This window comes from Acanthaster planci, linkage group LG07 (genome assembly GCF_054643075.1).
Source record: "Acanthaster planci isolate LZ-2023a linkage group LG07, COTS_SCS, whole genome shotgun sequence".
Lineage (NCBI taxonomy): Eukaryota > Metazoa > Echinodermata > Asteroidea > Valvatida > Acanthasteridae > Acanthaster > Acanthaster planci.
In genome coordinates this window covers 19,211,194-19,225,881 of record NC_141783.1, presented here as the reverse complement: position 1 = coordinate 19,225,881, position 14,688 = coordinate 19,211,194, and the positions used below count along the sequence as shown (strand labels likewise).

Sequence of the window (14,688 nt, the reverse complement as noted above, 5' to 3'; positions counted from 1 at the left end):
AAAGGTTCAAGGCCTCTGCAGTTCAAATTTCTTTATTCACTTTTACAATTATTCTATAAGCGCCCGGTCACATTCCATCGTTGGTTTATGTAACAACACGTCTATCTGAAAATTATTTGTCCAACTTTTTGCAGCCTTCTAATTAACTTGTGCTAAAATTTCTAATAGGCAACATATGTCAAAAATATTGTTGGATTCACTCATCAATGCTTGACAGCATGGAAACTATGCCATTCAGCTAACTTCCTTTATTATGTAACACCAGAAAGTTCAACAAAATCAATCTTCAGTTTTTTATCATTTCTCCATCCTTTTGTTAGTGACTGATTTAGACAGAATTTTTAAATCCAAATTACAGTTTCAATCTTGTGATAATACATGTGGAGGTTGATTTTTAATTGACAGCATTTAATCGATGCTAATACTGTATTTTTTGGCCCTAGATCAAGGGGGTTGCACCATTGATCCATGCCAGAATGGTGGCACGTGTACTGAGGCCCCACATGCATGTAATCACTATGTATGCACCTGCCCGCGTTGTTTTACTGGACCGACCTGCGCACAGAGTAAGTCATTTAACCTTGACGATTTTAAATCAGCCCTTATTCTAAAACATGGTTTGTAGTATGCACTGGAATATGAATGTGGCAGAATGTGCACATGTGACGATGATCCGTTCACCTTTCAAAGCTGCCCATGTGACAGGCCCTCGACCAATAGGATTGGAGTACGTTGACAGTCATGTTTTTTTTCTCCCCATCTGGTACATGTAGTTGTCGATCCATGTCTGGAGAGCCCATGTGCCAATGGTGGCCTGTGCTACAGGAGTTTGATAAACTGTGAACGATACACCTGCCAGTGTACTGGATGTTGGACAGGAGAAACATGTCAAACTTGTAAGTCCAAAATCAATTGTAAATGTAGTAATGATACTACTGGTTTTTGTAGAGTCCCAAATCTCTCGCTAGCTTATTATTCAGAAGCAAGACAACAAGAGACAAGGTTGATGTAAAGATAGCCCATGTTATAGACAGCCCCTTGAGAGAAACACAAGACAAAATTAGCTCAGACCCAACGTGAACAGTTGGCAACAGCTCAAACTGAAAGGTTTCTGAAACTCACGCTGCATCCGAATCTCTTGTCTAGAGCTAGGTCTAGGTCTTCACTCCATTGGAAATGTGTGGAAACGCGTAGACAATAGACCTAGCCGCAGCTCTGGAAGCCCGTTTCGGACATGGCCTCTGCCTGGAAATACGTTAATATCTGACTACTTAATTATATTATGCTTTTGAATCAAGGATAAGAGGATTAATGGCGTTCAATCAAATGAAATTACATTAATTAATACTTTTTAGTACAGTTAAGCCACGATTAGAAATTTGACATCCCATTCACCAAAGAACCAATGACATTTTATTCATGAAATACTGACAAGAAATTGTTGCCATTCAACACAGATTCAAGCCCTTGTCTGAGTCTACCTTGCCAGAACAACGGGGCCTGTACCACAGATAGCACCTGCAGTAACTTCACCTGCGTCTGTGACGCTTGTTACTCTGGAGACCTGTGTCAATTCCGTAAGTTAATAGTCTCGGGGCCGGGTCTGGTGTCAGTCAAGGGCTTTGTGCAGCAAGTGCGGCACCTTCCCACTAGAGTCAAGAAAAGATGCGTTAACATGTGTGTATTGGTTGGTTCGTGAGAATGGAAGGGAGGGTGTAACCAGCTCCCAATATACTGGTGACTGCTTCATCAGCGAGGCGGTAACATTAGGGTTATCATTGAAAATCATCTGAACATATTACCCAGTGACCTGGCCCGGCATCAGTTGTTAAAATCCATTTCAGCCCTGCTAGTTGAAAACAGATATGAACAGATCAGCATCACTGTCAATGCCGAGTTTGGCTCATGAATTCAGCAACCCATCTTGGCCACTCACATTGTTTTGTTTTCCCCTCGTTTTTTATATCTTCCAGGAAGTGACCCTTGTCAGGTCAATCCGTGCCTGAACGGTGGCGCTTGCTTCCAGGCCTCTGTCACCTGTGGCTCATACCTGTGTGTGTGCCCAGGCTGCTATACTGGAGACAACTGCGAAACTTGTAAGTATCACAAGGAAACAATGCCAACGAATGGCTCCGAAGACTAGAGTTGGTGTTCAGGCAAACCTCAACATTTAGATCGGAACAAATCACGGGAGTCAGCATCACTGCATAATACAAGACTGATACATGCTTCTCACTCACACATATTTAAACCTTAAGGATGGAAGCATTGGGCCATTCAGGATTAATGATCAGGAAGACACTTATAACCAGATTCTGGTTACCGGATGCATACAAGCCAGACATAGGAGGAATTCTCACTGTTTAAGTACAGTACTCAAGTGATGATGGTTGTACGGATTAGAGTGACCATAAGGAGTAGCTATTTGTAAATACATGTACTTGCCCTAAAGTTTTGCCTGTTACTCGGCTTCCCCAATGAATGGGCATAAATATTGTTGTCATATGTTGGTATACATTGTGCACTGTGGAACTGTTGAGGACAGGTGTTGACAGGTGTTCAAGTGGAATAAACCAAGTATACTCAGTCATTGTTTGGAGCTTGCACTGGGTTTCACATTGAGGCTTGCAGTGATATGCATTTCAAAACAGTTTTCAGATTTTTGTTTTAAAGATTGTCATTCTAACTTCATCATGTGCCATCCATCCTGTATCTGCAAGTTGACAAGGCCTATTGGAAAATCATTTAAAAAAACAAGAAAGGGTAATGCCTAGTGACTATTAAAAAGGGGAATGCAATATTTCAACAGCTACTGTTGATGCTGCTGTTGTCTTTTCTCCACAGTACTGGATCCATGTGCCAACAATCCCTGTCAGAACGGCGGGCAGTGTACCGCTACCTCCTGCTCCTCATATACCTGTGACTGCGTGGGTTGCTGGAGAGGAACATTCTGTACTCAGTGTGAGTCACTTAGCCATTTATTATTTTGCTGCATCTGGTCATTGCAGTAATTCATTTACGGAAACCAAAGCCATGTCCAAATTGAGCATTGTTATGTATGGCTATGGCTATTCCCATAGTATGTGGGTGGCCAAAATCACATCCATGACCAAAAAGGGGAATTTTTTTTTGTTTTTTTTTTCATAAGCAGTAGATGTACCCCAGTGACAAAAACTAATGCCGTGGTCAAAATGGAATTTTACTGTATGGCTATGCATCATTACTTCAGTGGATAACACCAAAGCTGCAACAAAACAGTTCAGTGTCACTTTCCACTTTTAAGGCAGCCCTTTTAACGACAGGCTTATATTAAAGTGATTGTTCTTTAATTTATTGCGTGAAATGTAACCTTAGTATGTTTTATCACTCTATTTTGTGTATGATGTAGTTTTTACTCCTTATGAATTTGTGATATAGTTGGGTATATTAACTTGTTAATTGTATGGTAATTTATGGAATCTTTATACAGGGATGTGAGAATTCAACTTTTTAGCTGACTTCAGCTTTTTATTGTTAAGATGTTGACCCTGAATTTCAGCTTTTTTGCACACCTGGTCTGTACAAAGGAATGGGAAATTTTTATATTTCAGCTTTTTGCTATCTGTTTTCAGCTTTGATTTTAAGTGGCCACTCACACCCGTTTATAATGCTGTTTTAATAATAAAAGTGCCTTGAGATTTTGTGCTTTTGCATTAATTAATCCAGTGTCACATATCAAAGTCGATTATTATTGTTGTTACAGTGGTGAATCCTTGCATCTCCAATCCATGCTTCAATGGTGGTTTGTGTCAGCCGGTACCTGGCACCTGTGACAGCTTGACGTGTCAGTGCAGTGGTTGCTGGGAGGGAGAGCTGTGCACCATCCGTGAGTTCATACATCACCTCATGTTGATTCTGCTTTAACCCTAGTCTGACCATAAAAAGCCAGTGCGTTTTAGTTGAGCCCCCTTAAGACCATCTTAAAACCAACACAAGACCACCAATCTAAATTCAGAAGCATTCCTTGGTTATTGTTCACCCTGCTTAATACTTGTGACTGATTTTATGAATGGTCTCGTGTCTGGTCTCCACTACAGTTACTGTTAACCCAGAAGGATCAGAACTGAATTTCCTGAAATGGGGACGCACAACCTGCTTGTCTCAAAAAGAGAGAAAAACCTCCATGGCAGCTGTGTACACTTTACTTCATTTACTCTCTGCAAACCAAAAGGAATGAATTACCTTAATCCCAATTAAAACAGGATGCAGAGAATGGAGTTGAGCCGTTGCTCAGCTTCCATCTAGAGAAGGAAATATCTGTTATCAAAACTGAACAGTTTAATCTAGTAACCTTTCAAGGGCCATTACTTGCTGCAACTTCAACACTTCAATGTGAGCAATGGTGAACCAGTTCAGTGTTTCAATAGAAACACTGAACTGCTCAACAGGAAATGCATTGTAGTTCATTTGAGAATATCAATGTGCACACACTCACTGAAATATCAGACTGGCTCATTTTGTACGTGCTGGTTCCCCGTTGTCTTTCAGCAACCGATCCCTGCCTTAGCAACCCGTGCGGCAACAGCGGAACCTGTCACACCGTACCCAGCCAACCTGGCACTTGCTACACCTTCTTTTGTACCTGCAACTCGTGCTTCACCGGAACGCGCTGCAACCAGAGTAAGGCTACGTCCAACATTGCTTTGGCTGTGGCTAGCCAGAACACATATATTTATGGAAATTGGAAGCAGTTGCTAGCCATGGACGTGTCTTTATCCTCTAGCTGTGGCCAAGTGATTTTGTCAAAGCCCTTCTAAATATCATTTTTATAGATAGAAACTTAAATGCACTATTTGCCATGTTCACATGTCCAATTTGGTCCCTAAATGTGGAGACCCTCCAAGGTTGTATGCATTCCATGCTCTCTCCAATCCAGTATTAAAAAGCTACAGAGGATGGAACAGTTTAAGAAGCTACAAGAAACTGTGTTTGCTTAGTTTAGTTCTAAGTTCACATGGTGCTGTCAATAGTCTTATTTGGGGGCAGGCTTACACCAGTTGAATTGAACTCTGTAAAAGTCAAGTGCCTTTGTGACATTGTTGGCGGCTCTGAACAGTGTTTAACTGTGAAAGAGCTGGCCCTGAGTCATAAGGTGAATGTATAGCAACAGTTTGTCAGTTTGGGGTGTATGTTCAAACCGGCATAAGGAAGTCAATATTTCTGAACTTATTCAAAATTAGCCCTCAAAGAAATGTAGATCCTGAAATATTTCTGCAGTTGACTGAAATACATCAGTGTGGCTCTTGGGAGAGGAACTCTGGCAAATGTCCAGACGCCCTTCACACCTCACCATTTGAAATCTTGATACACCTGCCGCTATTCATGCTTTCAGTACCCCCTTGATAAATGTACGAACCCCAGGCTTGCCGGCACCACTTCCCAATTGCCATCCCAGTTGCGCCACAGCTCAGATGTAGGATTTTCATGTTCTGACATTTAACATATATCCTGCTTTCTCCCAGTTGTCAATCCGTGCGACAGCAACCCATGCCAGAACGGCGGTATCTGTGAAGCTGCCAATGTTGGTGGCAACTTTTGTCCTGTGCACAGTTGTGCCTGTACGTCTTGTTGGACGGGCCCCAACTGTAACACGCGTAAGTCAGCTGTCATTTTTTTTCTTTTCATTGAGTCAATTATCTGTTTGGCTGCTTGTTATTTATTTTACTGTTTTGGCTATAAAGCTGCTTACTTGTTATTGTCGTCAAAAGTGTCACTTTTACATGTACATGTGCATCACTCCTTTTTTTTTTACTTAATTACAGGTAGCATGTCAATCCCACCTTGAATTCTTATCTTGCTAGAATGGAAACTTCTTTAAGTTTGGAAATGAACAGTGTAACCGTCTTGTGACTTACGTAAAGACAACATTTTGACGGCAGTGGTATTGCAGTGTGCTGAACAATAAGGACTTCTCATTTTTGGCATTTTTCCCCCCAAACCTTTGCTTCTTAACATTCAACCTTGTTTCAACTGTTTCACTCACAGCCATGAACCCTTGTGCATCTAACCCCTGCCATAATGGTGGACAATGCACGCAGATCTCCAGCGCCATTCCGGGACAGTGCAACACCTACAGCTGCACTTGCTCAACTTGTTTCACCGGACCCAACTGCCTTTCATGTAAGTTTTATCCCCTTGTCAGTTTTCAAACATTTTGATAGTGAAGAAATCCTGACATTTCACAAAAATTACGAAAAGAGAGCCAAAAAGAGGAGAAAAGCTTTCTTTTCTTGGGAGATAATTTATGTGTTGGATGTTGTACTGTTTTTCAGCAAATGTATGTCTTCTTGCAGATGTGAATCCTTGCGCTGGTAATCCATGTCTGAATGGTGGCACGTGTGCCCAGGTGTCGGGAGACTGTACCCAATCCCTCTGTCTGTGCCCAACGTGCTTCACAGGCAACAGGTGCCAGATATGTAAGTTTTCTTGTGAAATTTACTCAATTGACTTCAATAATCTGAGAGATGATATCTGCACGTAAAATATTTACATTGCTACAGGCATTGGGCCCAAAGAAAGCACAAAGTGAGTAGTTTTTGCATAGTTTTAGAGACATTTAAGATGGATGTTTTGGCTTGTGTGTTTTTCTTTGTAGATGTAAGCCAAAGTCAATCCCGTCTGTTCAGATTTATTAAAAAACCAAAGTCCAATTGAAGAGTTACTGTAAAAAAATTACTGCGAGAACTGTTATAACCAGGCAACCTTTAATCAATAGATTTAGCAACGTTTGGGCTTGCAATAATTGAGTTTTCAGCCCCTCTTGGTATATAGAAAAACATCAGCTAAAGCATAGTATGTGATCTAGGCATGCAAAACTTTCCCGCGTATGGAAATATCTATTAAATCAATATTCTAAATGCATTGTCTCGGCTGTTAGCTTGATCCCAGCTGTGATTACCGCTTGAAATTTAATCCTTTCTATTTATACAGATGTCTGACAAGCAATGATGCACTTTGTGTTTCTTTTCTTCGACAGCCATCAACCCCTGTAGTTTACAGCCCTGCCAAAACGGGGGCACGTGCTACATCAGCAGCACTTCATGTAACTCGCGTATCTGCCAGTGCACGGAGTGCTTCACTGGCTCTGACTGCTTGCTACGTAAGTCCCGAGGATAATGCGACCGTTTTGAAATCCTGTGCCTCCAATTCATTGATTTCAGCATCAGTGCATGTATTGAATGTGCCTTAAAACTGCACACATGCCCATGCTTACTTTAAACATGTTGGGTTTAAGCTGGGGGGGAGAGTAGTTCCACAAATGAGGGGTCCAAAAGTGTGACATTTTGGTGTCCCTGTTGCGTCTGACCTTTGTTATTGGACATGGAAATATCACCAGATTTGATTTCAAATTATTGGTATTTGTTTGGCAGGTAATTCGTATTAATTCATCACTCTTGGAAATTAGGAAATGTGTTCTGAACTTACAAAATGTGACAGGGACTCAAAAAAATGGACCCCTAATTTCTGAAATTACTCGTATAAACCACCTGGGTACACTTTCAAATAGGAAGAGTGAGTATATAAGTTCTGCCTTTGGTACTGTAGTAATTTCCGTACAGAAATTTTAGGAGGGCTTGCATTTGGGCAAGATTTGTATTAAAACTGCAAACTTGGTCAAAGAAGTGGCCAGAGCATGTTTTCTACAGGTAACTGCCAGAAAAGCTATTGTGTTTGCTTATGTCAATTTGTTCTCGTGAGATTTATGCATCCTAAATCATGAAGTGATTTTGTCTGTCTCTTTGTTTTGTAGCTGTGACTCCCTGCAGTCCCAACCCTTGTCAGAATGGTGGTGTCTGCTCAGCCAACGGGCCCAGCTGCCTAGACTTTACCTGTCAGTGTTCAGACTGCTACCAGGGACCTGACTGCTCAATCCGTAAGCCACAAAGTTTCCCTTTTTTTATGAAGCCTGCTGTATGGCCAAATAGGCTGCGTCTATCATAAAGCTTCATTCCATTATGTAAGACGGCAAATAATGATGCCATTGTGTTAAAACTTTGTATACACCATTTTAGAAACGTTCTGTTTTCAAGTTGAAGGGCCGAGGAAAACAAAATGTGGTGATCTTCTTGAAGGGACTTAAAATATGAAACTGGTCTTCACTTTTTGCCGATAACTGAAACTTTAGTAATTATTTGATCCAACGGGTCATGGTCATTTCAAACAGAATTCAAAATCGGACTGTTATGTCTTTTCTTTTGCATAATTTTCTCCTGAAAGATATCTGTATACGTAGTTTGATAGATTTTTATAACATTTTTACACTACTCTATATTCAGATTGTGGCAAGTCTTTTAAAGCATGTACTTTTCCTAGTTAGCTGAAAAAAACTTGGAAGAGGTAGAAGGTCTGCTGCAGGCAGTAGTTGATCTAGATTTCAAGATTAAATTCATTTTTTTTTTTTCGTTTACAGCGAAAGACCCGTGTGCTGGTAACCCATGCCAGAATGGCGGCCAGTGCTCACCAGCCCTGATTGGTTCCCAGCCAGATTGCACGGCGTTCACTTGCAGGTGCACTGGCTGCTGGGTGGGAAGCACCTGTGACCGAGGTATGCAAATCATTCACACATGCAATGGGTCAGTAAGCCCTCATTGGTGAAATAGGGACAGGCCGAGCCGGCACCCAGTTCTCTCAATGGGCATAATAATGACAATCGTACGTAGCATGGGGGTGGCCATTGTGCCATTTGACGAAGAATTCACGATTTAACTATTACATTTGCAACATGTGGTGAACTGCTGTTGCAATGGAAATTCTGTACTCTCTGTCTGATTGGCAGTATGTTTCTTCTTGCTTGCCTGTAGGTCACACTCTTAATATTTGTGCACTTAGAAATATACTCATGGTAACACAAACAGCACATTAAAACAGCTCAAGGGTTGCACACATTCACTCACATGCAGTCGTTGCCATGTGTCAAGGAAACTGTGAAGGCACTAGTGTGTGGGTGATTCTATAAATTGGAGGTCCAACTTGGGAACATTTTGGTGTTCTGCTACGGGTGAAACCATTCAGCTCTTCTGGATAGAACTAAAATTAGTACTGTTCACATTCTGTAGATCAAACAGGATTACATTGTTTATGACCTGTACAATATGCTGTTCAATCTGGACAATGTTTGATAATGTGGCTACAATTTTACATGGAGAAAAGTTGAATGGCTTCAGGTGTAACAGGACACCAAAATGTCCCCAAGTTGGACCCCTAATTTATAGAATCAGCCATGTATTGACGCCAAGTGATGTCATGTGTGGGTCTTAATAAATCGCCCTTCCTTGCTTGTGCACAGCTCCATACCTCAGCCAGTTGAAAAGTTATTTGTGTTCATTTCAAGTGTTTGAACAAATTTTCTTTCCCTGTGACTGTTTTTTTGGCCTGCGTACATGTTAATTTTTTTATTTCATAAATGTTATTTTATGATGCTAAGTGTCATGAAGTTTGTGAGGAAAGATACAAACAGGTCATCTGTTGGAGATGGAGGTTTTAGATGTTGACAATCTTTCATTTTCACTCTTGTTAATTTTTTTGGCCACATCAAAACTTGATACATGTGTGTTGAATCTAGTGTTAAAACTCTGTGCCTTGCCGTGTGATTTCACGTGGAGTTGATCGTCCTTCATTCCCATCTCTTATCTGCCGATTCCTATGTTCCTTTCTCGATGCTATTTGTGATGTACCTGTCAATTGTAGTGTTTGAACCCTGCGCTGCTAGCCCGTGCCAGAATGGTGGAATCTGTCAGTCCGTAGCCAGCAATTGCCTGACGTTCTCCTGCATGTGTTTTGGATGTTACAGAGGTTCGACCTGCACACAAGGTAAGTCCTGCCCAAAATCCTCTGAATTCTTGAGGTTATGTTTTTGCAGGTGAGTTATTTTGTGGGGCCCTTTTTTTTAAGTTTTGGGCAGGGAATGTCATTCACTACAGTTTTTGGGGGGACTAGGACATTGACACCTCTTGAGAATCATACCACAAAACATTTAATCCTTGCTGCTGATCGGTGTTTCCATAGCAACAGCTGTTGAGTCCTAAGTACTGATTGGGTTCTTTTGTGACAGGTGCTGTTGACTGTGAACTGAACCATGTCCTAAAATTGGGGTTATTTGAAAGCACAGACTATTGATCTGTTTGTTGGAGAGTGGATTGATCAGATGATTTCAAGTCATTGATAACATTTGGGTGTCATGCAACTTGTACTTTATTTCTGTTTTAGAACTGGAACAAAAGCTTGCTGATTTTGTTGTGCTAGCAAATGAGGAATCTGCATTTCGTACAGATTAAAAACTATGGCCTGTATTTCTGTTGATAATTAGCAAAACCAACCGTGCCTTTCTCTGAATTCAAAATGAAAATTGACAGTCCATGTATCCCTGCAAGGAAAACTTATTCCAGATTCCTTATTCTGCAGTGTTCCCTAGCTTTGCTAGTCCGCAGTATCGTTCATGTAGAGTATACGTCTTTCTTTTTGGCGTTTAGTCCAAGATCTGTGTGACCCAAACCCATGCAACAACGGTGGTTCTTGCATTCAGGACAGCACCTGCAACCAGTACGTCTGCCAGTGTCCCTCATGCTTCAGTGGCATCAACTGTGACACAGGTGAGGCCGTTTTTTTTATTTGTCTCAGGTGATTAAAAAAATATTAATTAAATATTCCAGAATCAGAAGGCTGGAATAGCAGATAATTAAGGTAACCTTTTTCACATGGAGCTAAATCTTTCCAGGGTCAGAGGGTGAAAAGATAATAACTGGGTGTGGTTTTAGATTGAAGACGAGTGGTAAATTAGTGATATATTAGCATTTGCTTCGTACTTTTAATTTCAATTCCCTCAAAATACTGGATCAGGATAAAATGTTACAAATACTTTCCAAAATATTCAAAAACCTGTGTTGGGAAATATAACTGGCTTTTTCTGTAACATTTTCTGAAGCATTATTTTTCAGAGTCGGCTAACAAATGAAGTGTTAGCCTTTGAATGATGGTGTTATTGTCTTTGTGCATTGTTGGTTGAGGGGGGTCTGCTGCTGATATCTGTAGATGAGTAGGTGGAATACCGAGTTTGCTGTTGATATGAATCCGGGGATCTTTCTCTGTTTCTGTTTCTGCTCATTTTTATGTCTTGACATCGCTGTTGGATTCAATGACAATGTATGCGTTACGACCACTATGTGCCCTAAGATGTGTGTAAACACAATCTGGCTTTCTATGTAATAGTCACAGTCACGGCTGACTGGTTGAAACATCAAGTGCTTCTCAGCTTATATCTGGCTGTATAACATCAGTGGCGTTGCTGGGATTTCATTAGTGGGCGGGGGGGCACGAACATTTTAATGGGGGGCACCAGCTTTCAGTGGTGTGGTTTTTCTGGGGCAAGCTTTTGCTAGCCTTGTTCAATATTCATTCATCCATTTATTTTGTGGGGGGGGGTCACCGAGAATTTGCTGTGGGGCACGTCCCCCCCGGCCTCTCATGGCTACATATACGCCACTGTATAACATGCATGTATTACTTCAACATATAGTGTACACACACAAAGTCTGAAAAGCCTCTGTGCAGGTAGAACGTGTGTTGAACTTTGGTGCTTAATACATGCCCAAGTGTGTTAGAAAAAATAATACGAAGTTGCAGTGAGAAATATTGTACTGATAGTGTCCATTGAGTCATGCAAATCAATTTGGGGGGGGGGCATTTGGTGGTACATGTATATCAGAAATCAGAAGCTATCTTATGCCTTTCCTGAAAGAAGAAATCTTCAGCCGAAAATTAGGCTGCCACAAGTGACCAACAACAAATTTTTAATTGTCCGTTTCTCTGTTTTTCTCTCATTTATTAAACCAACTCCCCCCCTTTGGAGAAAGTAAAGTCCAGGCCTCATACTGCATTGTGAATCGTAGGTCTAGAGAATTAAACACCATTGCTTTCCTGCAAAGTGGCAAACATTTGAAGATTGAAGACGTTAGCCAGCTCAATGTCCTCAAATCCTGGCCAGCCTCACTCAGGCACATACGTCTGTCATCTTCTCTTTCTCTTGTGTACAGAAGTCAATGGTTGCAGCAGTAACCCTTGTCAGAATGGAGGAATTTGCATAGTTGATCCCAACGATTGCAGCAGATATACATGCCAATGTCCACTATGTTACCAACAAGACCCAACATGCAGCACACGTAAGCTATACCCCGTCTAGTTCCCAACAGTCTTTGTTTTGAGCCATATGATTACTTTTCTACAGCAGCTCGAGACCAATCCAATCTTCGTCTCTACACATATATACACCCAAAACAAAGTAGACCTGGTCCAAACTATTTTTTGAAGACTTTGGACAGTGCTACCTGTAACATTTTTAAACTATAGGTATATATGGCATACATGTAAAAGTCATTAAAGCTGTCACATAGTATCTTTCAATCCTATTGACGACAAACACCAGTGTTTCATGCAAGCAAATATTTCTTTTGTCACAGAATTTTAAAAATTATGAGTCTCATGCAAACCCAACATGAGGAGTTGTCTCTTTGGCCTTATGTAGTGGATACTTTATAAGTTAGCTTTTGCTTGTCCTGTTTGTTAACCAGTCACCACAGCCACTGATGGTTCAAGGGATGATGGGGCAGGTGTTGAAGTAAATAATAAACAACAACCAGACAAATATAATCGACTAGGTGCTTAAAAGGGGTTCTTTCCTACCGTTTATTCTCTGGCAATTTGCGTGCAGGTTTTGATCCTTGTGAGACAAGCAATTGTGGTAATGGTGGTGTTTGCGTCCCGATGGAGGGAAGCTGTTTCCGGTATACCTGCCAGTGCAGTGGCTGTCGGGAGGGACCATCGTGTGAGACATGTAAGTATCCAATCTAATTCAATCTAATTATCTAGTCTAAGAATCTATAAGTCAGGGGAGATGTCCTCTTGCTGTGTTAACATCACACTCAAGTATGGGGGCTAGAAATGACTAGCATGAAGATCGTGGCATGTCCATATTCTATTTAGGAGACACTTACACGTCCAGTCCGTGAGCATGTTGTTATTGCAGAATTAATTCTTGTTGTTACTGCAGAATTAATTCTAATTCTAGTTCTGGTCTGTGAATAAGTCTGTAAAGTCATAGCAGGAGTAATAGTGGTAGTTTTCAAGGCAATAATTCAGTCAGCGCTGGATAAAAATCCTTATATATATGAGTGAAAATCTTATGGGAATTTTCTTTCTCAGAAAACTTACCTTAATCTGGACAGTTGAAACATAAATATACTTCTTTCATTGTTTCTAATATTAGATCGCCCAAGGATTGCCACCAGATATACATACTTTCAAGGCTACATATTTCTCTCTCATTTATTGAAATCAAAATCCCTTGCTTCCACGGGTTGCTACACAGTCATTTTATGGAAGTTCGGACCACCAATACAATCAAAACTTAAAATAATCATTGAAACTTAGGTTTTTTCCATATATAACCTATCTTGGTTGAACAGCCATCTGACTACAATTTGAAATGTTAACAGTTTATGATGAATAGAATAGCTTTTTTACCCATACTGCATTGCAGACATCTATTGAAATGGGCTCATAGCACAACTCTGATGTCGTGAACCACTGTAAAGAACATGTTAGCCAATCGGACAATTTAATGTGGGCCCAGTGACAGAAATAGCACCAAAATGCCAGGTGGTCTTAACCTGCAAACAACTGTAAAATAAAAACTCAACTGGCTGTGAAGAATCAGGTTTTTAGCCCCACCGTGAAATAGGGTGCAGATTGTAGCATTGGCCATCAATTTTGATGTGAACTTTCTTCGTGAAGTTAAAACATTGCAGCATTCCTTACATTTTCCAACAAACCTGTGTTAGTTAGACACTGTGGGCGTAAACTGCATTTTCCTTTAATTAATCCCACACAATAATACACCTCTCGTAATTTATCATGTTCAGCCACCAGTGTGTGTGACAATAGCCCTTGCAACAATGGTGGCTCGTGTGTTCACGTCAATGGCGACTGCAGTACCTACGTCTGTGAGTGCCCCAACTGCAGGACTGGCGATAACTGTGAGATCGGTATGTAATTCAACCCACTCTTCTCCTTACAATTTTTTTTTAATGTGCTGGACACGTGCCTCCCAAATCTTTAGGCTCCCTTTGTAACCTAGTGACCATTTGTGACCCAGCCCAGAAGTTGGAAATCGACCAAGCCACTCTCAAGTGGAAATAAATGGGAACTGTCAAAGTTTTCCATTTTCAAATGTCCATAGTCATCAGGATGTCAAACTGAGTGATACCGCAAAATGGAAAACTAATACACTCTCATGCATATAATGTACCTCTAATTGACTCAGTGTCCTTTAGTTTTATCCTTGTATTTCCTGGGATGGTTATTTAAATGACGTATTATTGTGTTTAGTACCAGAGGTGGGATGACTTGGTGGTGAGGGTTCATTCTTCATGGTCATAGGTTCAATGTTTGAATCTTATCATTTGCCAGATGTGTCCTTGAGCAAGCAACTTAACTCTTGTTAGCCTCTTTCCAGCTAGGGGGTATCATTCCATATCAGCGCTCAGCTTGGGTTATTCTTGAATTGACTTGCATCGCGATAACTGGGATAACAAAAGTATTCATAAGTTGTTTCATACCACGGAAATGGAAAATAAACACCGGAGTGGTAAGGCGTGG

The 14,688-nt window shown here is 40.9% G+C and overlaps 1 protein-coding gene across 1 annotated transcript in view; it reads left to right on the top strand.

Moving 5' to 3' along the window:
* LOC110976099 (uncharacterized) overlaps positions 1 to 14,688 on the top strand; it is an 83,417-nt gene that overhangs the window by 53,277 nt on the left and 15,452 nt on the right. Inside the window, 18 exon segments of the mRNA XM_022229093.2 lie at positions 444 to 566; positions 774 to 896; positions 1,458 to 1,577; positions 1,974 to 2,096; positions 2,845 to 2,961; positions 3,743 to 3,865; positions 4,528 to 4,659; positions 5,502 to 5,633; positions 6,025 to 6,159; positions 6,333 to 6,455; positions 7,016 to 7,138; positions 7,790 to 7,912; positions 8,450 to 8,584; positions 9,727 to 9,849; positions 10,509 to 10,628; positions 12,069 to 12,194; positions 12,743 to 12,865; positions 13,953 to 14,075. Of these exon segments, the coding sequence (XP_022084785.2) occupies positions 444 to 566; positions 774 to 896; positions 1,458 to 1,577; positions 1,974 to 2,096; positions 2,845 to 2,961; positions 3,743 to 3,865; positions 4,528 to 4,659; positions 5,502 to 5,633; positions 6,025 to 6,159; positions 6,333 to 6,455; positions 7,016 to 7,138; positions 7,790 to 7,912; positions 8,450 to 8,584; positions 9,727 to 9,849; positions 10,509 to 10,628; positions 12,069 to 12,194; positions 12,743 to 12,865; positions 13,953 to 14,075 (2,247 nt within the window).